This window comes from Charadrius vociferus, unplaced genomic scaffold, assembly GCF_000708025.1.
Source record: "Charadrius vociferus isolate BGI_N301 unplaced genomic scaffold, ASM70802v2 scaffold676, whole genome shotgun sequence".
NCBI classification, from domain to species: domain Eukaryota; kingdom Metazoa; phylum Chordata; class Aves; order Charadriiformes; family Charadriidae; genus Charadrius; species Charadrius vociferus.
In genome coordinates, this window is record NW_009648661.1 from 564,753 (window position 1) to 588,510 (window position 23,758).

The 23,758-nt window shown below is 44.6% G+C and overlaps 1 protein-coding gene across 3 annotated transcripts in view; it reads left to right on the forward strand.

Annotated features, from left to right (window-relative positions):
- Nucleotides 1-23,758, forward strand: part of RUFY3 (RUN and FYVE domain containing 3) — a 45,093-nt gene that overhangs the window by 17,461 nt on the left and 3,874 nt on the right. For 2 of the 3 annotated variants that reach the window (XM_009886485.1, XM_009886486.1), the window contains 12 exons: nt 4,174-4,347; nt 5,693-5,810; nt 7,161-7,262; nt 8,250-8,373; nt 9,046-9,107; nt 10,212-10,277; nt 10,384-10,453; nt 12,494-12,592; nt 13,308-13,388; nt 13,986-14,153; nt 14,909-15,006; nt 16,087-16,666. In XM_009886485.1, coding sequence (XP_009884787.1) covers nt 4,174-4,347; nt 5,693-5,810; nt 7,161-7,262; nt 8,250-8,373; nt 9,046-9,107; nt 10,212-10,277; nt 10,384-10,453; nt 12,494-12,592; nt 13,308-13,388; nt 13,986-14,153; nt 14,909-15,006; nt 16,087-16,159 — 1,235 coding nt within the window. In that variant the 3' untranslated portion in view covers nt 16,160-16,666. Of the gene's footprint in view, nt 1-4,173; nt 4,348-5,692; nt 5,811-7,160; nt 7,263-8,249; nt 8,374-9,045; nt 9,108-10,211; nt 10,278-10,383; nt 10,454-12,493; nt 12,593-13,307; nt 13,389-13,985; nt 14,154-14,908; nt 15,007-16,086; nt 16,667-18,488; nt 18,609-21,519; nt 21,623-23,462; nt 23,543-23,758 lie in introns of those variants that run through there. The other variant, XM_009886484.1, reaches the window with a different exon arrangement.

The following is a 23,758-nucleotide window of genomic DNA, read 5'->3' on the forward strand; positions in this document are numbered from 1 at the left end:
TCTTACAAGTGTTGGAAGAATGTAGTTGTCTTGAACATGCTTCATATACCCCTGCATTATTCTCATTTGTTTGTGTGGTTTTTAATTAGGGTAGTATTGACCCCAGTTAACACACAGCAGTCACAGACCTCTCAGATTGGTGGAAAACCATGCGCCTTGCCCCAAAAAGCATTTGGTGCCCTTGACCCCAGCATAGGGCTGTGTGAGGCAGCAGCTCTCGCTACTCTTCAAGAGGTGTGCGTGGCTCCCTGTGAGTATATAAGGGAGTAAGACCCCAATTCCGAGCAGTGTCCTTGGACTCTACCATGATTCAAATCAGCTAATAACCGTAGCTAAAGTAACATTTCCCATGCATGCCTACGCATCGGAGTTTCTCTTCAGAGCCTGGGCAGGCAAATAAGTGTGTTTAAGCCAGACTTCAACATGTATTTAAATTATTGTTAAAAAGCCAATTTGTTTCTCTTAGCGTAGCACCATACTCTTTTAAGGGTGTATTGAAAAATTGCCGTAGATAACTCAAACCTACTAGAGATTTCCGCTGCTTGATCTGTCGGGCAGGAGCGTGGATATACTGTAGGTGCAGTGGTGCTACCAGAAGTACTGAGGGAGCGGGTTGATGTGTGGTTTTTTTACCAGATAAGCTTGTTCTAAGTGGGTTTTGAATCATGGTACGGAACCAAAGCATGATTTTGTGACAGCGGTTGTCTGCGGTAGAAGCAAATGCTGCAGTGATGTTCACACACTCTTAAAAGGCAACGGCGATGGATGCTGTTGGGGGTGGGTTCATTTGTTTTATGCAGAAGTACACAGGAAAAAACATCCGGCGGATGTTTTTAATTGCACGTACAAAAAATAGGTTTTGCAATTGTGTGTAATATTATGTCTGACCTTTTTTCCTGAGTGTGCGTTCTTAGTAATGGTGACTATTACTTACGTTGCAAATTATAAAATTGATTGCATATCACAAAACAGGTGACGTGCTCAACATAGGTGCCAGACCTATCAGCTTAAAATAGTTGTAGTTCAACAATTAAAATCACCCACTAAATGAAACCTTTTTGCAGTCCAATGCTGCTAGGAGATTTGCATTCGTAAATGAGTACTTGGGAGTTTTCTACACTATGGGAATAAATTGTGAATGCCTAATCTCAGCCTTTTTATAAGATGCGAGCCAAGGCGGTCAGGGCTTGAGGAGTAATAAAACAGAGCTCGCAGGGGTTTTTTGATCACTTTGTCCTTCAGCAGTAGAAGATTGGGTGGAGATGCAGGAACAACTGCACTTGTTTGCTGCTTCTCTGAACAAGGTGGCATTTGTCCGTGGCAGGACATGTGGCCTGGAGCATGACTAGAGGGGTGGCTGCTGATCCCTGACAATTCCCGCTGGCATTGCGTAGCGCCCCTTTGGTGAGGGGGGCTGGAGTATTGCTAGTGCGATTGCCGCAGCGTGAGGTCTGTGGATTTCTTGGAGTCATCAGCAGCATCCCCGATAAAAGAAGCCTGTCCCCTGGCGGACAGGCCACCCGAAACCAAGCGGTGATGAGCAGCCCTCTCCAGCCGGGGTGCCAGCTGGCCTTGGAGCCGTGGGAACCTGACCATGGTGTGCTTCAGAGGCAGGTTCAGCAAACCCGCCTTCGTTCCCAGGTTTCCACAAGTGCTCTCTCTTTTGATTTGCTTTCATAATTTCTCAGGTTCTTTGATTGAGGATGTTTGTGTCTCCACTTCGGTAGCTGCTTTTCATCTCTCAACCCTGAGGGGCCTTTCAGTGTCTCCTGTCTGGCACGAGGAGTCTCAGTCGCACAGCAGCACTTTCTCCTCCTCTTGCCTGTTTTGGGTTCAGCCATAGGTTTCTGAAATCAAGTATTACTCCTGTTGGCTACATGCTGCTGGGCCTGCGGTGCTTTTCAACCTGTGGGAGATATCCAAGACTGGAAGTGGGAGTGATGTGATTTTTCATTAATCTATGATTCTGTACTTGCTCCTTGCTTTCGTTTTGGCTGGTGGGTGGGGACAAGATGCCTCAGTGCAGTGGCAGTACATTTGATGTGACAAGGAGTTTGCATTCGAGCAACCGGATTTGTCAGTGTGAGCATCGTGATGAAGCAGGATGATGACTTGCATCACCAGGACAAGTCCTGTAGGGGACTGCAGTAGTCTCAGAGGAATATGCCCCTTGGCCTCTTCTGGCTGAGTTGTTGCATTTTAAATGGCAAGAAATTGTTCTTCACAGTTGCGTTGACAAGAGGACGAGAACTGTTAACAATCCAGACAGCTCAAGCCCTAGTAGAGCCCAGTAGAGATTTGATGTTTACTCAGCGGCAAACCTGCTGAACACAACCCCAAACTTCTGTAAGACGTCCCTGAGGGACTGGATCCGCTGGGGATGAGGGTTGCATCTTCCCCTCCCCCTTGACCACGAGAGAAGTTTTAAGGAGAGACATAAGAACCTATCTCAGCTGTCTCTATGTTGGAGTGAGGGAGCCTCCCAACAGTCAGCAAGAGCTTGAGAACACCCCAGCGGTGGTGAGCGTTGCTGGGTGGGTGTGGGTGGTGGTACTCCACAGAGCCTGCTGGAACAGCCATTCTTCCACAGCTTCGATTTCTCGGTATTCTTATGAGTTTTTTCATCACTTAGCTACGTGCTCCCCTGCAATTTAAATAGAAATATATCTCCCTTTTTTTTTTCTAACTGAAGGTTTTTAGTCTCTGATAGTTACTTGTTAAATGCAAGCGTGCTTTGTCAGTATAGCAGATAAAACGTGTACCCTGTGCTTAGAGAGGTCGTCTTAGATGTCCTCTGGTCACGTTTCTGCTGCTAGGTGTAGTAAATTCACCCGTGAAGGTCCCAAATTGGTTCATGGGTCCATGGCTGTTTACAGCAGCCCTGCAATAAATGTGCCTTACAGGGGTGAAACTGCTCGCGCCGAAAACTTCAGCTCAAAAACGGGGTGTGAGGTTGCAGGTGGAACAGATACGTACAGAAAACGTGCAACTGATGCAGCAGCATTTTCTTAGCAAGAACTTCTCTTTATTTCTATGTATTTCCAGGCCTAAAGCTTAAGCACGCTTTATTTGTTGTGGCCGTAGGACAATTCCACTCTAGTAACAGCGCAATACTGTTGTCAATGAGTTTGTTTCTTGAGGTATTGGGAACAGAGTGATGGTGTTGGGGAAGAGAGGCGCTGGGTGAAAGGATAGGTGTTGGCACAGGCAGGTTACACAGGTCAGGGAGCAGGAGACCTGTGGGGAGGGTGTAGTTTGGAAAAAGTGTGTCTGCATTTCTTTCTTGCTACTGGCAAGTGTAAAGGTCTGAATATTAATAGTATGGTAGAGGAAGAATATAGTCGTGGGAAACCTGTGTGTGTTGGGACTTAGAGCGTGCTGTCAGAGGAGCCGTGAAGATCAGCTCCTTCTTGTCAGCGGTAAAAAACAGTAGTGTTGAGAAAACGGAGAGAGGTGGGAATTGGCTCCGTGGTACGTCCAAATTTTTTTTAAAAAAATAATAATCATGAGAAGAAAAGATGCAAGGCCAGGTATAGGGGCACATGAATGGGTGACGTGTGGGAGGATTTGCGGTTATCTTTGAATGTATGAACAAATCACGTGGAGAATTTGTGGTGGTGATCTGTAGATGTACGAACAAATCACAAGTGGAGAATTCTTACTGATTTGTAATTGCTGGACAAAGCTGGGGGTCTGGGTTGGAGCGAGTGACGGCCGTAGCATTCAGTAAAGTGCTATCAAGATGTAAAGCGCAATATTAACATCTGTTTTCAAGCTTCTCTTTCTTGAAAATTTAAAGGTTTTGTAGTTATCATAGAATGGTTTAGGTTGGAAGGGACCTTGACAATCATGAGTTCCACCCTCCTGCTCTGGGCAGGGACACCTACTAGACCGGGTTGCTCCAAGCCCCGTCCAGCTTGGCCTTACTTGTAGTATTGAGGCACCCTTAATGTGATATATTGCTTGTTTCCATGTCATTGTGGCTTCGGCCATAAAATGCTAGTTAATTTTGATTTTTCTCAACAAAAGGCCCGAAGGTGCCTCACATGAAACTGTGACTGCCCTTAAAAATGTCTTCAAAGCTGAGGGACAGAGAGACAGACATGTGGGATATCGTACTGTGTTAAAAATAGCTTCTGTTACTCAACAGTATTTTTCTTCCTTTTTTAATAGATCCGAATTATCTCATGGCTAATGAACGCATGAACCTGATGAACATGGCGAAACTGAGTATCAAGGGGTTGATCGAATCAGCGCTTAATCTGGGCAGGACGCTGGACTCGGACTATGCACCTCTTCAGCAGTTCTTCGTTGTGATGGAACATTGCCTTAAACACGGCTTGAAAGGTAAACTTGCGTGAGAGCAGTCCTCCTGGGCTGTTTGTCGTAGCGTAAGAGGGAGAAAGAACAATCTTGTTTTAAAAATCTAGTTTTGTAATCTACAGTAGACTAAAGGGAGGTTGAGCAGGGTCACTGCTGCGATCAACGTTGACTTGACGGGCTGCAGGAAGGGAAAACATCTGCTGAAGGTATAACACTGCAGGAGAAAAGTTGACCGTTGTTGCAGGTGCTTGGCATTTTTTAAACAGCTTTTCAGATGACTTGAGTGTAGCTAAGTGTTCAGTGATAAAATTAGCAACTCGGCAAACTCATGACTCCCTTCTTTTTTTGCACTTCCTCATGCTTTAGGGACGCAACGGTCCTCTTGCTGGAAGAGGAACTGCAACACAGAGGTCCTTTCTCAATATTTCTATCAAAACTGAGGATTTTGGCTTTGTGCAGCTAACGTCTTGTAAGCTGCTTTCTAAAATAGCGAGCAGAGCATATGTTTAGCCATATAATACGGAGTCACAACTAAAATTGCCAAATACCAGACTGCTTTTCTTGATGTGCCACCCTTGCGTGATAGCTCGAGGTGAAAAGCAGAGGATATGAAATGCCCGCTCAGCGCCTATGCGTACACCCTGTGGTGCTTTTTTAGTAGTGGTGTTCAGCACTGTGTGCAGAAGAAGGGATTGCTGTGCTGGTTAAGGCAACATTGTGCAAGGGAGAAGTATTCCTATTCTTCAGCTTCTTTGTTTATCCGTTCGCCAGTGTCCCTACTGCTGGTCACGAGTTGGAAGTTAACAGAGTTCTCGGTCTTCTCACTGCTGCTGTGAAGTAGCGGTAGGAACTACAGAAGAAGAAAATTAATCTCCAGTTTTAGTACCTCAGGGTCACTAGGAGGCTTTTCTGAAGGATGAAAGGGTGCACAGAGAAGCTTCTGGCAGCTACGGAGAAGGAGCAGGTTTGAAGTGGTGTGGTCCGTTTGCTTGTAATGGGATGGTCAGTGAAGGAAAATTACCGTGCACGCATCAAGTGTAACTCAGGGGCAGCGACAGCATCCTAGTAGAAATTTTGACCAGTGAATCTAAGTTGCTGGTTATCACCTGGTGGTGTTGTTTTGGCATATTGGGGATGTACGGAATATTTTCTGGCATCTGTCTTAATCTCCTCTTCCCTTATTTGAACGATCCCAGTAATTGCCACACTTGGGCGTAAAAAGTCATCTTTTGTGCTTGCCCAGCAGCAGTCCCAGAAGAATCTCTCTGGAAGTTTTTGTCTACTGTTCCTTTGCTTTTGACAATGTTTGAGAACGTGTTTAGTCAGCACAGGCCTAACAGGCTCATTGTTTGTCTTTCTCTTTTTCTAGCCAAAAAGACTTTCCTTGGGCAAAATAAGTCATTTTGGGGACCTCTAGAACTAGTAGAAAAACTTGTTCCTGAAGCTGCAGAAATTACAGCAAGTGTTAAGGATCTCCCAGGGCTGAAGTAAGTAAAGTCTTTTACTGCGTAAGTACATAATGTTTTTTCTAGTAAGAAGGATTCTGAGGAAGAGAAGGAAGGGCAAGGTATTCCTTCAGGAATACATCTGCCACATTTTGCTAATAAAAATGTATCATTGCTCTTATTCTTAATCAAGGAACTGCAGAAGGAGAGGGTAGGGTGTATTATTTCTGTGTTAAGGTCACGGGGCATTATGGACAATAGTGCATTTATTGGTAGCACTAAATGACTCATGGTTGGGTCTCAGGAATGGGAACAGCCTCTATGGACTCTCTTTCCAAAGTCAGACTGAAGAGGAAGGGAATTGGAAGGGAGGTGATGACAGGTTAAATAGTTTTGAGGCTGATAGACATAATTTTTCTTTTAAATAAATTCAGGCAGACTTGTAAAGTTTGTGTAAAAGGAGGCTCAGTCACAAAGTTAGAGAACTTATTAGTTTTTGTTAAAGAGGAGAGGAAAAAAACACTTTTAGCATGTATTGCTTCTAAGCCTCAGCTTTCTGTTCATACTAACGCTTGGGAAACGTCACGTCACGTATTACCGAGGTGAAGAATAGGAAGTAACGAAGATGACTTTAATGGGCAGTTGCTGCTTATACTCGTTAAGGTTAGACAGTGAAGCGCCCCACGTGCTGTCCGGTGTAAGACACCTAACTGGCTGCTGGAGTGCAAGAGAAATTTCCTTTCTAATCAGAATACTGCTCAACACGGGGGATTTACACCTTCCTTCGGAGCATCTGATGCTGGCTCCTGGCCAGCACGCCAGGGTGGATGAGCCAGAGCTGTGATGCAGCATACCAGTTGGCGTATTTTTAAAGCTGCGAGCTTCAGATTGCCAGGAGAAACAGAGGGGGAAGGGCTGAGACTATAACCCGTTGCATCCTGCGAGTGTGTTAATCAGCCAAATAGTTGAAGAGAACAGTACTGAATTTGTGTTTCCAGTTGTCTTTGTGGATTCGCCCTACCTGAAGGAGTGGTGCTTGGGCATCTGTGCTGGACTGAAGTACACGCAGGTTGTTCTGACTTGCCTTATGCAAAACTGATTTTGAATTAGAAGGTGACGTGTTGAGGCAGCTGATCTCTGCCTATGCAGCCGGCAGGGGTAAAGTCGGGGAAATATTTTTGGTATAACAACAAATACAGAGAGAGAAGCAGTGATTGCTTGGATAAACATGTCTGTAACTGTTTGCACTTAAATACCTTGTATTTCCCTGTTTTCGTCAGTGCCGGCTCTGTCTTGGAGATGCAGAAACTTTAGATAGAAAAGGATTATTAAAGCAGTTTGTGAATGTGCATTGCAGCATGTCTGTAACTGTTTTGTTTCTGGCCTTCGTAGGACACCTGTGGGTAGAGGAAGAGCTTGGCTTCGCCTGGCCCTAATGCAGAAGAAACTTTCAGAATACATGAAAGCCTTGATCAACAGAAAGGATCTTCTCAGGTGAGCGCTGAGCTCGCTCTTGGGTTAGCTTGGGTTCACTTCTGCCCTTTTGTAAGATCTTTACAGTATTTTACACCCAAATGGTGAAGTATGTGTGTACTTATTTTTGGTTTTTTGAGAAATGGTAGTATTTGTGAAATGCAAAGCTTCCTCTGAGGGGTCAAAACCGCTTAGTATTCTTTCTTAATTCAGAAGCTGTTATTTCTCCACTTTGTCTCAAATGCCCATTAGAATAAACACAAATTTTGGTTCCAAGGAGGTGATTTGGGTGAAATATTTGTATAGAGGGGATACAGTATTCTCTGAGAAATCCTGGCCCTGGATGTATTTCTGACCTTGTCACTTCATTACCGTCTGACTTGGAACAAGTCACTTTACTTCTCCATATCTCTCCTTCCCCCTTATAAATCTGCAATAATTTTGTAGTTTAATTGAAAGTCCACAGATATGAAGTACTGTGTCTGCTTAAGTAGGTTATAATAATTACGTTGGTGTTTCTTTACTCAAATGCATGGGGTTTTGCTGGCTGTCCATGTAAATCCATAGCCGACTCGGGGTTAGAAAGGAGAACTTGGTATCGTCCACTGGAAAATGTGGCGGTGCCTTGTGTTAATAGAAGGATGTAGTAGAGTAGTACTAGTACGCTACTTAAAAAGCTCTGATACCAAGCCCCAGTCTTAAATCTTCAGCGTGCTGTGCCGTCACTCAAGAATGGTACTTCCTTTCCGTCACCTCTCAACAGCTGAGGGACCAGGTCTCCTAATTATTGATTCTTTGCCTCACCTAAAGACTTACTGGGCTAAGAGAGGTTTGTGCAGTTAGAGCAGGAATACTTGGATAGGAGGTAGGAGTACAGCTCTGTGGGGACTCCGTGCTGCTGCCTGGGTTTTTGGTAAGGCTGAGCTTGCGTTATTGGTATATGGAATACTATTTTAGTTGACTTTTAAAGATGTAACCCTTTGTCTTCTCTTGCTGTGCATCCTGCAGTGAGTTTTACGAGCCCAATGCACTGATGATGGAAGAAGAAGGTGCCATCATTGCTGGCCTCCTAGTAGGTTTGAATGTCATCGATGCCAACTTCTGCATGAAAGGAGAAGACCTGGACTCACAGGTACTGGCTATTCAGTTAATGGTTTTTTCTGCTTATTTTAATTGGAAGAATTTCCCGTTGTAGAGGACTTTATTCAACTAAGAGATTAGTTTGTTTCTATATGTAATGTAAGACTAATATAAGCTAATTATTATGATCTGGTCTTCAGTTAGGTGGCGGCGCCGAGAGCGGAGACTCAGGATTTTGGTTTTCTCTTTGCTCTTATGCGTTGCTGTGGTCTGCATGCAGGTCACTGCGGAGTGAAATGTAGCAAACGGGAAAAGGAGGCGAAAACAGGGAAGGTCATAGCCCAAATGAGGGGAGAGATCAGCAGAACTGTTAATTCACTCACACTGTGTGATGAGATCATTGTAGCTGTTAAACAAAAGAAAATGAGCCTGTATGCACTTATGTTCCAGCTTGCATGAGCAGTGTATATACAGATAGGCTGATGGTAATGTTTTGTCCTTATGTCCTAAGACTTGCTTGCCAACTTGCTGCTCATCCTACTATATTTATGCTTAAAATACGCTGCGTTTTCATTAATTTTTGATGGATTATTGGCATAAGGGATCCTTGCTCTAATACAACATGTACTGATGTTCTAACTGAATGACTCTAAACTTGCATAACTGTGGACGGGGTTTAGTCTTTGAGAAAGTATTTAATGTAAAATGCAATTTTTTTTTCTAGGTTGGAGTTATCGATTTCTCAATGTATTTGAAAGACGGGAACAGCACAAAAGGCAGTGAAGGGTAAGTGGGTGCACAATTGTCCTGCTTCTTATCTCTTGGTAACTTGTTTTCAAGTATTCTGGGTTGCCCTGCAAGCTGTTACATTTTTAATTAAAAAGCGATTTAAACTGAATTCCTCTTCTGTGATAAACCATAACGTTTAAATAAGATAACGGAAGTATTGGGAGGGTGCAGGGGAAAAGGAGGGTCTCGCAGAAATTCTGTGTGTTCTTCCTTAACTGGCAATTGAAGATAAAAATATTTTTGAAGTGACCCTCTGCTGAGTTAGGTCTGCCAACCTCTAAAGCCTGTTCGCTAAGCAGCTTCGTAGCCTTCACCGGTTGTGTGGCTCGCAGGATAGGAGTTGATTTTGGCACCATAGCATCCTTAGGGGAAAAAAAATCTCTATTGGAAAAGGCTATAACTGTAACAGTAGCCCACAGTGCTTGTGCCAGCATACGCAAATGGAGCTGGGTGACATTCGGAGCAAGAGGCTGGAAACAGCAGCGTGGGGACGCTGACTTATGGATCAGGCGTCGCAGTTTTCTGTGGTTCTCCAAGAGTACTTCTTCCTTCTAAGCAGGTCCTGGTAGTTTGAATACAAGTATATCTTTAATTAGAGTCCCTCAGGGTCAGGTATTTTGATTGCAATTACTATATTTTCAGTTTTATAATGTTCTTTAGTTACGATTTCCTGGTGGGAGCGCATGCAAAACAAGCATTTGTTGACAGATTTCTTTGAATGGGTTTTGGCAAGATGACTCTTGTCCAATATAAATGTGCAAAACCACATATTTTTTTTCTTTGGAATACCACTGTATTCCTTGAAACGTTGTCTGCCTTAATGGTTCTGGTTTGAGTGTCACCAAATGCCCGAATGTCATCCAGGTGAAGGTAGCAGTTGCAGCCTCTGAGAAGTCAGGGGACGGTGACTGATGATAAAGGCACAGCCTGTAACTCGGCTTTGGTGTTTCATGTGCACGAGGTAGACTCGTCCAGACCTGGGGTATGGGTACGCTGGCTACGCGGGCTGTATCCCCTCGTTTCCTCGTAGACCTTCAGTGGTGTCTCTTCGTGCTTTGAATCCAAATGGCTGAGTTGAATACTGTTTCTTTTTTTTTTCAGAGATGGCCAAATAACTGCTATTTTGGACCAGAAGAACTATGTGGAAGAACTCAATAGACATTTAAGGTAAGACGTGATTTATTTATTCTTTATTATAGAGTATAGCAAAATAGAAAAATGACTTTTAAAAAAGAAAGGGTTACTGTAGGTGTTTTTTTTTCCTCTTCAACAGTGCTACAGTAAACAACCTACAGGCCAAGGTGGATGCCTTAGAAAAATCCAACACTAAACTGACCGAGGAGGTAAGCCTAATAGAAAATCATCTAATGTTTTGACCTTTTGGATTTGGAGATTAAAAAGGTATGGAAGGAGTTATTTTCAGACATCTGGTGTTCGTAATGATGAGTGTTTAATGATGGAACTGGAATAACTGACCTGCCAAGGGATGACACTGGCTGTTGCTACTGACTAAGCATGAGGGGGAGAAACAACCAAATGTTTCCGTTAAAAACCAAAAGCTGTTGAATACACTTGATCCCTCTGAAGTCTTAAGAGTGCTTTCTGATATTTGGAAAATGTCGTAGAATAAATTGTATGGTGGATACGGTTTCGTATGCCATACAGCTGATGTAGGTTAGGAGATGTCCAGACATGACAGATTTTTAAATGTCTGTTTATTTTGACATGTGCAGAAGTTGACTACAGTGTAGAGGTAGTAAGATAACTTTTTCCTCTAGATGTCACAATTTGCAAGAAATAAAGGAAAAAAATATTATTATAGATAAAACGTTATTCAGTCTTAGCATGAAAAATGGTTGGTACTTGCGTCATAGGTGTGACCTGTGTTTTAAAATCGGTCTCGCAGTTCATTAGTAATGGCATAAATGTCATAAAATCTTTTGGGGTCAGTTCTCTGACAAATGGGTGTTAGTAGGTCTCATCCTAGTGGTATCTCTGTCCACGTGTCACTTAGCTCAGCAGAATGATTTTGATTGGGATGTCTCAGTGTTCCTGCAGTACAAATATGAAATAGATATTCTTTTTTTGCTTGGTCACCCTCATTAGAGGAGGTCGGTGTGTCTGGTTATTGAACATTTACTGTAATGGATGTATTCTAAATGATGAGAGGCTTTAGTGATGAAAATCAGTTTATCCACTCTTGCAATTAAGGAGTAAGAAATGGTTTTCACAACTAAAATTTTTAATTTTGAAAAGGCGGTCGGCAGTTGAGGCTGCGTTTCTCAATGCTGCTGTAATAAGTGGCTTTTGATTTATTACCTGCAGAGTATGAGTGCTGTGCCCATTAGGCATGCTACCCATGAGATTAATTGCAATGTTGACTGAAGTATTTTTTGATTTTTTTAATAATTTACATGCTTGTGCCTTGGCGAAGTGTGCGTGCAGTTCAAAGTATGAATTCAAGTGACACTGGAACATGCTGTGCCAAGCAGGACTGTTTCCAGGGTGTAGTTGATGAACTGCGTCACATGTCACATCAATTTATTTGGCTTGAGCTGTACCAAAGACTCGCATGTCTATCAGGGTAATTTCTATTTGGGTTTGTCTCTTAATAACATTGCTGATTTCTTGGAATGTCGCTGTGCTTTTCTTGTGTGGAAGGCTTATGTAAGTTAGGATTTACGAAACACGGAGTTTTCTGAAGTTATTTCGGTCTTTGACCACACACTCGAAGTAATCAGTTGGCCTGCTGTGACATCTTCATCGGGATTTCCTTTGAGGCAGATGTCCTGTCTCGTGAGGGTGGTGCGTGCTACTGGTCCTCCGTTTCCAGCCAAATCCTCCTTCTCTGAGGAGCTCCGCCTGCCCAAATGCCTGAGCATCCTGCATCTCCCGTGCTCTGCCTAGCAGTATACCCAAGCTACTGAAGCACTGGCAAACTGGTCGGAGTATTTCTTCTCTAGTAATATATTTCACTTGCTAGAAGTCAACAAAACCTAGCTGCCATGTGCTCACATTTTTCCTTTTTGTTACCTTTGGCAAGGGAAAGGGAATGGAGTGAGGATCTCCGAGTTGCACTGCCTGCATCACGCAGTCTAGCAGCTAGAGACCTGAGAAAATCAATAACGTTACTAAAAAACAGGAACCAAAATAGGTAGGGAATTCTTTGTTTATCCAATCATGGAAACCCATCACACTGGCACTAAGTGATGATTTTTCAGATAGTCTCTCTCTGTGGTAGAAGCAGAGTTCTCTTTTACCACTCCAAATACGTTTTTTTTCTCACCTTGAATGTAAAAAGTAAGTACAGAAAACGTGTCTAGAGGGGGGGAAAAAAAGGTCAAGTATAGTTTTGATATGTTACTGTTGTGTTTTGTTCACAGCTTGCGGTTGCAAACAACAGGATTATTACACTGCAAGAAGAGATGGAACGGGTTAAAGAAGAAAGTTCTTACATCTTAGAGTCCAATCGTAAGGTTGGTGTGTGTGAATGATTACTGAACCTTTTGGGCAGTCCCAGCCCCAATTCAACCGATAAGCGGGTGTTTGCGAGAGCCTTTATTTCCTTACCTATCTCTCACAAAAACTGCAGTAGAGAAGAGTGATTCCAGGTGGGTCCTCTGCAGGGGTGACAGATGGACCTCAGCCACAGTACACCAGGCAGGATTTAGCTGATGGAACTGAGCGTGCGCAGAGCAGAGAGCTGACACAGCGTGTTCCTGGCGCGCTGGGCGGAGGTGTCAGGAGGGACGGGAGGAAGGAGGATTTACTGAGGGGGTGGCAAGAACATTTGGATGCGGGAGTTGTGCTTTTTTGCCCGGAAATGTTACCCTTGTTGTAAATCGGGGGGCAGGATCTATAATCTTTAGTTGTTGATTGATTGAAAGTGGTAGTAACTACGGCAGAATCTGGTTTTAGCTTTAAAACACGTAAGATCTTCTTCTGAGATTTTGTAACCGTACTTAGTATATTGTGAAAGTTGTGAAAACCGACAGTCTGTGCGTTTAATTCATACCCATTGAAGTACAGGGAGCACTTGGGGAAACTGGGAGATGCGTGCTGCGTTAAGTGACTGGAGCTTTGAGTTTTGATAGTTGCGGAATTTGTTTTCGAAGTGGTGGTAAAAGCAAATAATGGGCAAATGTGAGGGCTAGTAGCATATATTGTCAAGTTAATTGGGTTTCTTCATTAACTTAGGTCACTAAAGACAGAACTGCTGATGGACATGCACTGACTGAAGCACGAAAACAGTTAAAGGAGGAGACTCAGCTGCGGCTGGTAAGGACTGTCTGAGCTTGGAGCTCACTACAAACGGCTTTTTCGTGTAATAACTCCAGACAATCACTTTTGAAAATGTTTGGTCAGGGGATTTCTTTCATTTCTGCTTGATCCGCGACAGTCTTGTCAGAAGCGATGTTAATTCTGTGGCTCTATTCATCAGTTGGAGGTCTGTTTCTCAAAAGGAGCAGTGCGCTTGTGTTTCTGGGTGTGACATATCCCCTTTGTAGAAAAGGGTATTGCCACTGTCTGAACTGTTATTCAATATAGTGTGTTCAGCTGGTGGGGAGAAAAATGCCTGAGCAGAATGTTTTTAGGAAATAAGGGGTCTGCCAGCTTTTCCCTAGTCCCCCCCATCATAAGCCTATATTGTCCTTTCTGACTCTGTGCTAGTAATTACGCTGCTTTAATACTGGACTGAAAAGGTGGATCTGTTGTCCTTATTTGCCCTCGGGTCAGCTCTGTAACTGTGACGCTGCGGCAATGCAGCACGCTTCTAGGTCGTGCCTGCATCGGCAGGAGCAGCAGTTAGGGGTGGTTATCTCGCGGATGGTGAGGAAGGCTGGCTGGTAACGCTGACTGATCCGCATGTTCCAGGATGTGGAGAAAGAGCTGGAGGTGCAGATCGGGATGCGACAGGAGATGGAGCTAGCCATGAAGATGCTGGAGAAGGATGTTTGCGAGAAGCAAGATGCGCTGGTGGCGCTCAGGCAGCAACTGGATGATCTCAGGGCCCTAAAGCATGAACTGTCTTTCAAGCTGCAGGTAGGGAAATAATTAAATCAAATGCAGTGAATATCAGATGGAAGCGATAGCTCTTGTTCTTCCCTCCCCCCTGACTATTTATAAAAGGTGCTAGGTGTGGGAGGCTTACAGCCTCTGTGGCATACCTCGGTCTTGCTGCAAGAAAGCTGTAGTACGTGAACAACTGAATGTGTTGGAGCTTAAAGGATTAAGTGCAATTTCTTCTGAAGGAAGACTCGTGATGATCCGGAAATGTGTGTGTGACTGGGGAAGCCTCTGCTGTGTTTCTGTGGTATAAAAATTGAGCTATGGTAGCTTTTGCTCCAGTACAGTCTCGTATTTGAAGGAGCGCGGTGTAATTACATAAATTACTGTGTGATGACAAAAGCAGACTCTTAAGACAAGGAGCAACACGCAAAAAGTCGGAAAACATCTAAAATAAACTTTAGAAGAGGAAAGAGTTGCGTCTGCTCTCCTGTTGTGGTTTGAGCCAATCATTCTGTGCAAAACAGCTGAATGTTATTAGCAGGTACTGCAGTAATATGAATTATACAGGAAGCTTCACTGTTCCTGGTATTGCCTTTTTGTGGGGTCCAGACATAGCGCCTATATGGCAAGATGTTTGTCCTTGTGATATTGACCTGGCATTTGCTTTCTGAGCGCGTTCTCTGGCCTCTGTGGCTTCTGCCCATTTCATTTCATGTGCCACGTGATTTATCGTGGCTTATTTTGGTTTTACTGCCACTTACAAAAACCCCCGATACTACTTTTTCCAGAGTTCAGACATGGGAGTGAAACAGAAGAGTGAATTAAACAGCCGTTTGGAAGAAAAAACAAATCAGATGGCTGCCACCATCAAACAGCTTGAACAAAGGTAAAAAATGAAACTCTTAAAATTATAAAGTCACGCGTGTATTCTAGTGGTAGTGTCTCATTGACCCTGACCGGACCAGGTGAGAGCCTGAGCGCTCTGCTTAGCCGCGGCTCAACAGAGCTACGTGAGGAGAGCTATAATTTTTGAGATGCTGTTAGGAGAAGTGCTTTGCGTGCTCAGGAGGGCTTCTATGAGAAGAGACTATACTACTAAACCAGTAATTAACATTGCAGCTTTGTTCGTCTCTGTCAGCTGCACTGTACGTTATGCAGTCATTACAAGTCAAATTACCATCTCTGACAGCACTGCTTAAAAAATGTAAATATGAACTTAGAGAAGGGCTTGACTGTTAATGAGAGTTTTTTGGTAGGAGCGGGAAGGATGAGCGTGCAGCTGAGGCTCAGAGGCGCGTGGTTATTCCACATCTCTCATACTGTTTTGAAAAAAAAAATAAAAAATAACAATTGAAGCATTCTCTTGACGAACAGCCTTGTACTTTCTGAGGGAGAAGAGCTTGAAAAAATCCTCCTGGCAAAGTAAACAGAGGCAGACGAGAGGGCAGCCTGGCTGTTGCTGGAAGCCGATAAAGATAGCCCATGGGTACAGCGTCCATTTGGACTGGGCCAGGTTCCATCCTAATGGCCCCGTGGCTCTCCTGTTACTGACTCATGTTACTCATGAAATTAGGAGGGCCTCGGCATCGAAGTGAGATTGATTTCAGAAGGAGCAACGCTCCTTTTTGCCTTGCTCTTGAAGGCAGGGTTTTTTTGCGATGGTTTAGGCAGAAGTTCAGAACTTCAGTCTCTGCGAATTGCTCATTGAGAAAATGAGGGGGAAGCATAGCTCAGCAACACGTCTGGGACTTACCTAGTGAGAAGGTCAAAACACTAAATTCAACCCGAAAACGAGAACGTTATATTTGTAATGATTCTTTATGAAAAAGGTCATTTTGCTTGTAGAAAACTTGTATTTTAAAATGTTTTATAATATCTACTCAGCTAATGTATTTGCTCTTTTTCTCTTGCTGTTCTTATTTTTTTCCATTTTTTTCATCATCCTCATTCTGACTTACTTATACAGTGAAAAGGATTTGGTGAAACAGGCAAAAACCTTAAATAGTGCAGCAAACAAACTGATCCAGAAGCATCATTAGACATTTTTATGTCTGGTCACCTCACAGCTCTGACATCAGAACTCATTTATGAGGGGAGAACTTGAGAATTGCTAAAAGCAACTGTTAAAATGTTAATTGTCACCTAAAGTTGATTTGGAATTTGCTGAATTTTTAAAATCAGTGAGTTTTTCTTCAGAGATTTAGAGTCGGGTATAAAAATCCCTACCTTTGCCATTTAAACCGTGTTAAAGTACCGATGAGTTGGCCAATAAACACACCAGAAAAGCATCAGGAATGGCAGATACGTGGCTCTGTACATCCCGGTGATGCATACCGTATACAGCAGCACAAGTCTTCAGCATTTATGGATACTAGGTGCGTTGGTCAAGCCGATACGAGATTGGCCAGCTCTGGAAAGTCAACTAGTTTTCTGTGTTACCCTTTTTGTGAAGTAGACGAAAAAAAAAAAAAAAAGCATCCCTGGAAGTTGTTGAAAGTAGTTGTGTGCGTACCCCAAGCCGTTACCCATCCTTTTGTGTTCTGTGGGTTCAGCCCCGTGTCCGAGACGAAGGGGCGCGACTCGCTAGCTCATCACCGTGAAGACCAGCCCTCTTGTAACCGAGACCGCTTGCAACCATTTTGCCTTAGTGACTTGGTGGGAGGCTGGGGACTAATGACTTATCCTTATTCCTTTAAACTTCATGTGTCCAGAATTAGTAGCTAGGTGTCTTAGAGTAACACGATAGAGTGGTAAGTTCAGTGGAAACCTCCTTATCTTTGCATTGCCTTCTACCTCTGCCATGAATCCCTCTAGACATAACGTTGCGGTTCTTCCCGAGCGCAGGGAGCTGAGGAGAGGTGTTTTGGTAGGTCTCTCCTCTTCCTAGAAAGGGAAGTTACACGTTTTACAAAAAATAATTTGATCTTTATACTCTAGTGTTTAAAAGAAACAAAAAAAAAAAAAAAGAAGAAAGAAACAAAAAAAAGGAACAAAATGTGCAGTGGTGGGGAGTGGAAATGGTAATTTGGTACTTGACCATTCCTTGTCTGAGTAGTTCGTGGTTTAAAAGGAAGAGTTGCCTCTTACTATTACACTTCTTTCATTTGCTTCTGAGTTTCTGTTGCTCAACACAAATGGAATTTGCTAACGAAAGAACAGCTAAAGCTTGGAAACAGCTCTGAGTAAGAAAAATCATTGCCAATTTAACACCCCAGTGCAAAACTTTAGGTAACTGTAGCTTGGGCTATTATAAACTAATATCCTCTTCCCTGTGGCCGCACAAGTTCACCGTGCTGGTCCATCCTAGGCTTCAGGTTGTAAGTCCTCCTAGAGATTGATTTATTTTCTTTCAAGAAGATCACATTTGGGGGGTTTTCTGTGTCGAATAAGGGTTTTTTTTTCCTCTGGTGAGATGCCTGTAGGAATTCTTTGGTTGCCAGTTCTCCCTCTGCGCTCCTCGGGGCAGTGGGTGGCAAACTGAAGTGACTGAAGCGCAGCTGGGGACAGGACACCTATTGATTCTCACTAGGTACGTTCCGAGATGCGGGAGGCTCAGCCCTAGTCCTCCTGTACCACCGCTTAGCTTGTTCAGTCGACTCCCGCGCACAAGCAGACTTGGAGACCCGTTTTAAACCTCTCTGCCGTGCCCAAGTCGCACGCTTGAGAGTATAAACCCTAACCTTCAGTAACCTTTCACTAGAAACTCATTTTAACTACCTGGAGAAAAATAAAATAACAATAACGAGGCGGAAGCTTTCATCAAGGTGTCCCAGTCGCTAGGTAGAAGGGTTAACTCCCCTGCCCCTCCCCGGATTTCTTCTGTAGAAACAGGGGTTGGGCTGGTTTTGTTTGCTGTCCCAGTAACGCTAAAATAAGACAGAATGAAGGATGTCAGGCCCGAAGCGGAAACGCTGTGGTGTGCTAACGCCTGGGCGCTTGAGCCGATGCGTCAGCCCATGGAAGAGACCAGGAAAATGCACTAATTCCCAATATAGTAGCTAACCTATGTTTGCAAGTTCCAGTTACATGTGCAAAGCTGAAATGTAACGTACATTAAAATCAAATTTGACTTAAAATTCTGTGTACTTGAGGTTTGCTTTGAATCTGGATACAAGTGATGTTTTATGTTTTTCATCTAATGGCTGTAAACTGTAGTAATAGAATAAAAACTATTGAAAATCAGAGCTTCTGCCTGGTTCACCTACATTTTGCTTTTCTTTAAAATATTTTCCTCCTTTCCATTGTTTTTACCATTCCTTTTTTTGGCTTTACCTTTTCACTGGGTTTTTTTATTTGTTGCTTAAACTCGGTCTTCCTCCCCACCATGGCTTTTGTTTTTTATCACAAGTTCATGTGGCTCAAATCCAGATTGCGACAGGCAGAGAAGGACCGTCAGTTGGCCCAGCAGGACAACCGCCTCTTCAAGCAGGAGTTTGGGGACAAAATCAACAGCCTCCAGCTGGAAGTGGAAGAGCTCTCCAGGCAGCGGTGAAGAGATCCTTTTCTAATCTATTTTCTGGGCTGTGCTTTCGCTGTGTCTAGGAGAAAGCAGGCAGGGCCATCACGAAAGGAGGGAGGGGTTGGAGAGACAAGTGGTATTTGAGATGCCAGGCAGGCATTGAGTCCGGGGAGGTGAAAAGCTTTGCGAGACGGCAAATCTTACAGCAAATCTTTTAACATGTGTGTCTTTAGTTACGACTAGAAGAATCGGATTGGACGAAAATGCAAAAGAACTCCGTGCTTGGCAGAAACCACCAGCAAAAGTACAGACCTTTCGTGGTGGTGGAATATGAAAAGCAGGTTGCAGAACATCTCTTGGGTGGAAGTAAAATGTCAGGATATTTTTCTGAATACGGCAATGTCCATGGGGGCTTTCTGCACTGCGGTTAGATTTGTTGGGCGTCTGCAGATAACCATCTCTTTTGGAAACCTGCAGCGCTAGAGATGCAGGACGGAGGTCACCACAAGCTGCAAAACCTGTCTGGGATGCTCCGTAGATGCTCAGTCTGCACTGAGGTCACGTGGCACCGTTACCCTGCTCTAGGGAACGAGAGGGAGCTGGGTCTGTGCTGCAACGCACAGTCAGGTCTCTGACGGCAACGTAAACCTCTCCAACATCCAGCGTTGCATCAGGCTTCCCACTGTAATACCATAATTTGCTTTCACTCTTAGCTTTAGATTCCAAACACTGACAAGTTTGGAGCAAGGGGTGTCACTCCTGGTTGTCGGTCTGACAGACGATTCTGTGGTTTAAATTTTGATTATTTTTTTTTTTTTTCCAGCTGAAACTGGTCTCAGTTTTGCTGGGAGGCAACCAAAAAGTTGGAAACCGAATGTAGAGAGCTTGGCGAGAGCTATCATATTTTGCCCTGCAGTGTCATCAGTTTACCAGTATCAGGAAAACAGAGAAATCCTCTTATCTTAAAATAGAAGAGCATCTCCCCTTCTGCAGCCGTGACGCATCTCCTGTTTGTTGCAAGGTCACTGCAAGGAACTGTGCGGAAGCGTTGCTGCCTGCATTTTCTTATTTTGTCCTCTCCTTCCCTCCTGGCACAGCTTTTTGTTCCCTCTTTTTAAAAAGTTACAGGGGGCACCCACAAAGCCGGCAAATGGCTTCTACCAGAAATGCCCACGAGGTCCTGGGCGTGCGTGGGTGAGCTTAGCCGTGTGCTGGGGTATACGTGGGGAACGCATCTTCTCTGCACGTGCACCTTACGCTGTGCCAGGGGAACTTGGTTAGTGTGGCCACCTGGGGAGGACAGTTGCCAAGTGGTTTATTTTTGCACCAGTTGGAGACTCTCTCGTTCCTTCCTCGCTCCAGCTCCATCAAGATGACAGTATGAAAGCGGTTGAGCCTCTCTTACTGGGAGGCTGCACTGCTTTATTTAACGGGGTTTCAAAGCAGGGAGGTTGTTGGAGGGTGCTGCGGTGGGTGGTCCGGCTTGAGTTGTCTTCCTTGAAGAGGAAATGGGGCTTTTTGTGTTTCTGGTGACGGTGGTTTTAAATCGTGTTATAAACAAAAATTCCCTCAGTTGGTTTGGTTTTTAAATGTCAGCACAGGCGAGGATTCGTTTCTGGATCGAAGTCTCCACCGGCTTTACTGACTTCAGTCAGGTTATGTAATTAATGTAGTCATAACGAGCTGTTTAAGAAACCGTTGGAGCGGTATGGAGGCTAACGAGGGTAATAATGGGTAATGTTGGGTTTAATAGCGATGAGGATTCTGAATGTTTTATAGTACACGTCTTGCCACTAATTTTACCAGCAGATACTCAGCTTCTAGGCTTGGATTTTGGTGACGGGGTCGTTCCTACGGCAGCTACTGTGTTTTACTTGTCGTGATTTCAGAAAATGCAGTTTCTGGCACTTCGGTCCCTGCTCTCAGAGCTTTGTGGCTGTTGCGCGCAGGCAGGCTGCAGTCGTGGAGGCGCTGAGCGTTCCGGTGCCCCAGAGTGAAAAGTCTGCGATCCACAGAAAGATTTAGAGTGGTGCTGCTCTTCAGCCTGCTCCAGACTGCGCCAGGGACCACGGATGGACTTGTTCATCTGTCCTTGACCCCCCAATTAGTTGTCCTCCTGAGTATGACCGTGCTGCACTCAGCCACGTCCCTGTTCCCTGCGGCTCGACGTACCGCAGCACGCGCCGCGTGGCACTGCCACAGGAGCCTCGGCTGCCGTACCGGTGCAGCTCCGTGCCTCAGCTGCTTGGTGGTCCTCAAGGAGCATCTCCATCCCTTCCTTAGGGTAGACCAGGGAGTTGACTGCGGTCTGTAAAAGAGTGTATGCAGCCTGTTTGCAGCTCCTGGTCCAGCCCGCCTACTGACCTGCTCGTGTGCTGTTGCTCCACTGAGGGTGGGAGCAGAGCAGGTTCTTCTAGGGAGGAGCTCTCGGTTGCTCCGTGAGGACCAAGCCCCACATCCGGGTGAGGTGTCAGAAGAATTGCCACAGCTCTCAGGGAGGGACAGTCCGTCCGTGCTGTGTGGGTGGCGTTGGGAAGTGGTCAGGGCTGCTGGATTCGGTGTCACAGCCTGTCCTGGAGCAGGTGGCGTGCTGAAGAACGCCTTGTGAACAGCGCACTGCTCAACAGTTCTGTACTAGATGAAGAACTAAGTGTTTTTAAGGGCTTGTAGACATAGTCAGCAGGTTTGCTGACTGTGCAGTTTCCTGCAAAACTGTGCTAGAATTAAATGAAGAATTTTTAGGTTTTTTCCATCCTGACATGTTACGGCGTAACACACCGAGACAACTTTTTATTCAAGGAGGCAGTTTTCAGCTCTTGAGTTGGGGTTCAGTTGCGTTCGTGTAAAGAGAGGGTTAAATGGTTAAATAGTTTATTTGATCTCGATGTCAAGCGTTCCAAAACCAGAGCCGTTATTCACACTCCCACCCCTGTGTTCTAGGAGCCACCTTGAACTAGAACTGAGGCGGGAAAGAGACAGATGGTCACAGAGTCACCAACGCAGCCAAGAAAACAAAAAAGGCGCGAAGAATTGGCTAAGACAGGTAATGCGACTTTTCCCCTTCTTGCCTCATGTTTGAAATATGGTTTCGTTTTGCACATTTGCTTTTCCTGAGCTTTATTAGGCAATAAATACGTATTGTTGATGTGCCACCGCAAAATGAGCTTTGGAATGTCTTTATACGCTCAGTAAATAGGTGGTTTATTGAGTAGAGCCTTAGAAAAATACTGCAAGTGTTACATTTCATTGCAGAACACTGATTTCCTCTTCCAAGCTGGGTACCTGACAAAATCTTGGCAGTGATTGTGGTTTTCCTTCACTAATTCAATAAACCCAAGCATAATACAGCAGGAGAGACACTGTAAACGTTACATCTTATGAAAAGCGAACTCACTTGGTTTTATTTCTTGCATCGTAATACGGGATATTCTCCTGAAAGAGGTAAACGGTAAAACTCAGGAGACAAAACTCTTTTTTGAGGGCATCCCAAGTCACTTTCGGTGTTCTTTTAATGCTGCGCATTAGTGAATTCAGTCTTTTTTAAAGCGAAGTGTTGTGTTCATCTTGAGAATAAAACTCATAGTCCCCAGGTGAAACTCCCTTTTTAGCAGTAAATTTGCCTTTGAAAGTGAAAATCTGCTCTGTGGCTGCTTCTGTAAAACGAAACAGGCTCTTTTGCTGGGAATTGGCAGCGAAACAGTTGTTTTGGAGAACAAAACTTGCAACTAGGAGAACCGTGAAGCGATAGAGGTTGTTTCGGCAATTCCCACATGTGCTGCTGCCCTTGAGTCTCCTTCACTGGGCTCCCCTGGGCCACTTTTTCTGGTTTTAACCAATATCGCACATCGTTTCAGTGAAGATATTTACACATCATTAATCATTTATCAAAAAGTGACGTTTGCTGTAGCAGAACAGCTGTAAACCAGTAGAAGGAATCGGGAGCCAAGTGCGGTGCGGTTGGTCGGTAAAAATGCAGACGCGACACCCCAGAAGTGGGTAGTCTGATGTGTAAAGCGAAGGTTGGTTGGCTGTCGGGAAGGCGGAACAGCTGGTTTTCTTGGCTGCGTAGCGGACAGCCCGTCGCTGGCTTCGAGTCTGCGTGGGGTTCCCCTCCTTTCCTCCGTAGGCGAGCGCCGTAGCGTGTGTGCGGCGCTCCCATTTGGAACGAATGGGCCAACGTGCAAAAAAGCAATTTCAGAGTGGCCTTTTTAAATTTTATTTTCTTTTTTTTTTTTTTTTGGCCCACAAAATTTGTAGGTGGTGCTTGATCCGGTGGAAATCTGCATTTGCAGAAATAGAAGAGCTCTGCAGAGATTGCAGTCACAACGTGAGCGCGGTGCACGCGTGGGTGACTCCACCAGTGCTGCCCACGCGGGCGGGTGGGCAGCTGGTTTTTGACAGTCGTGTTTCGGTGTGGTGTCACGGATTTAGGTGGCTCGGGCTGAGACCCAGGGCTTACCTGGGGAGGAAGGGAGGATTTGTTTCCTCTCCTGGCTGAGAGGATTTGTCTCACTGATCAGTCTTTAAAAAGCCTTTTCAGCCCATCTACCTGTTCCGCATCTGCTGTTAATTAAAATTAAAAAAAGGTGACTGTGAAGTTTCTTGTATCTCCTATTAGAAGGAGACCACAGGACATGTTTAAGAGTCCATCTTTAAAACATGAAGTTAGCTTTTTGTTTACAGCGAAAGGAAAGCATGTCGAGCTGCTCTTTGGGTGGATCGGTGTTGGTGTGCTTTCACGTGGCCAAATACACCTCGGTGCCAAGGAGGGGTACATCAGTATTCCCGAAGCACCGGTGTAAACTCTCCCTTTGCGGCGTGGCAGCGGTGAAACTGGAGTCTTCATATAGCTCAACTGATGGGTAAATGTTTCCTTTTGGCAGGATGGGAAGGTCAAAATCCAGGAAGAAAACGCTAAACTGAAACAGCCACTGAGAGAGGAGAACAGCGTCCTGCCACACAAGTATGGAAGAAAAGAAACCTCGTTTTTGCCTTCTCCTTTTCTAAGTCCTGCTTCCCCTTCTCTGATTTCTTCGCTGATGGGAAGTTCGGAATAGTGCAACCTCCCTTTCTAAGAAAGATTTTTCGACCTAATGCCCTTTGCTGAGGTCTCTGCTGTTTTTTCTTAGCTCTCAAAGGGAAGGAGGAGGTTCTACTGCTTGCCGTCAGTGTTTCTGGT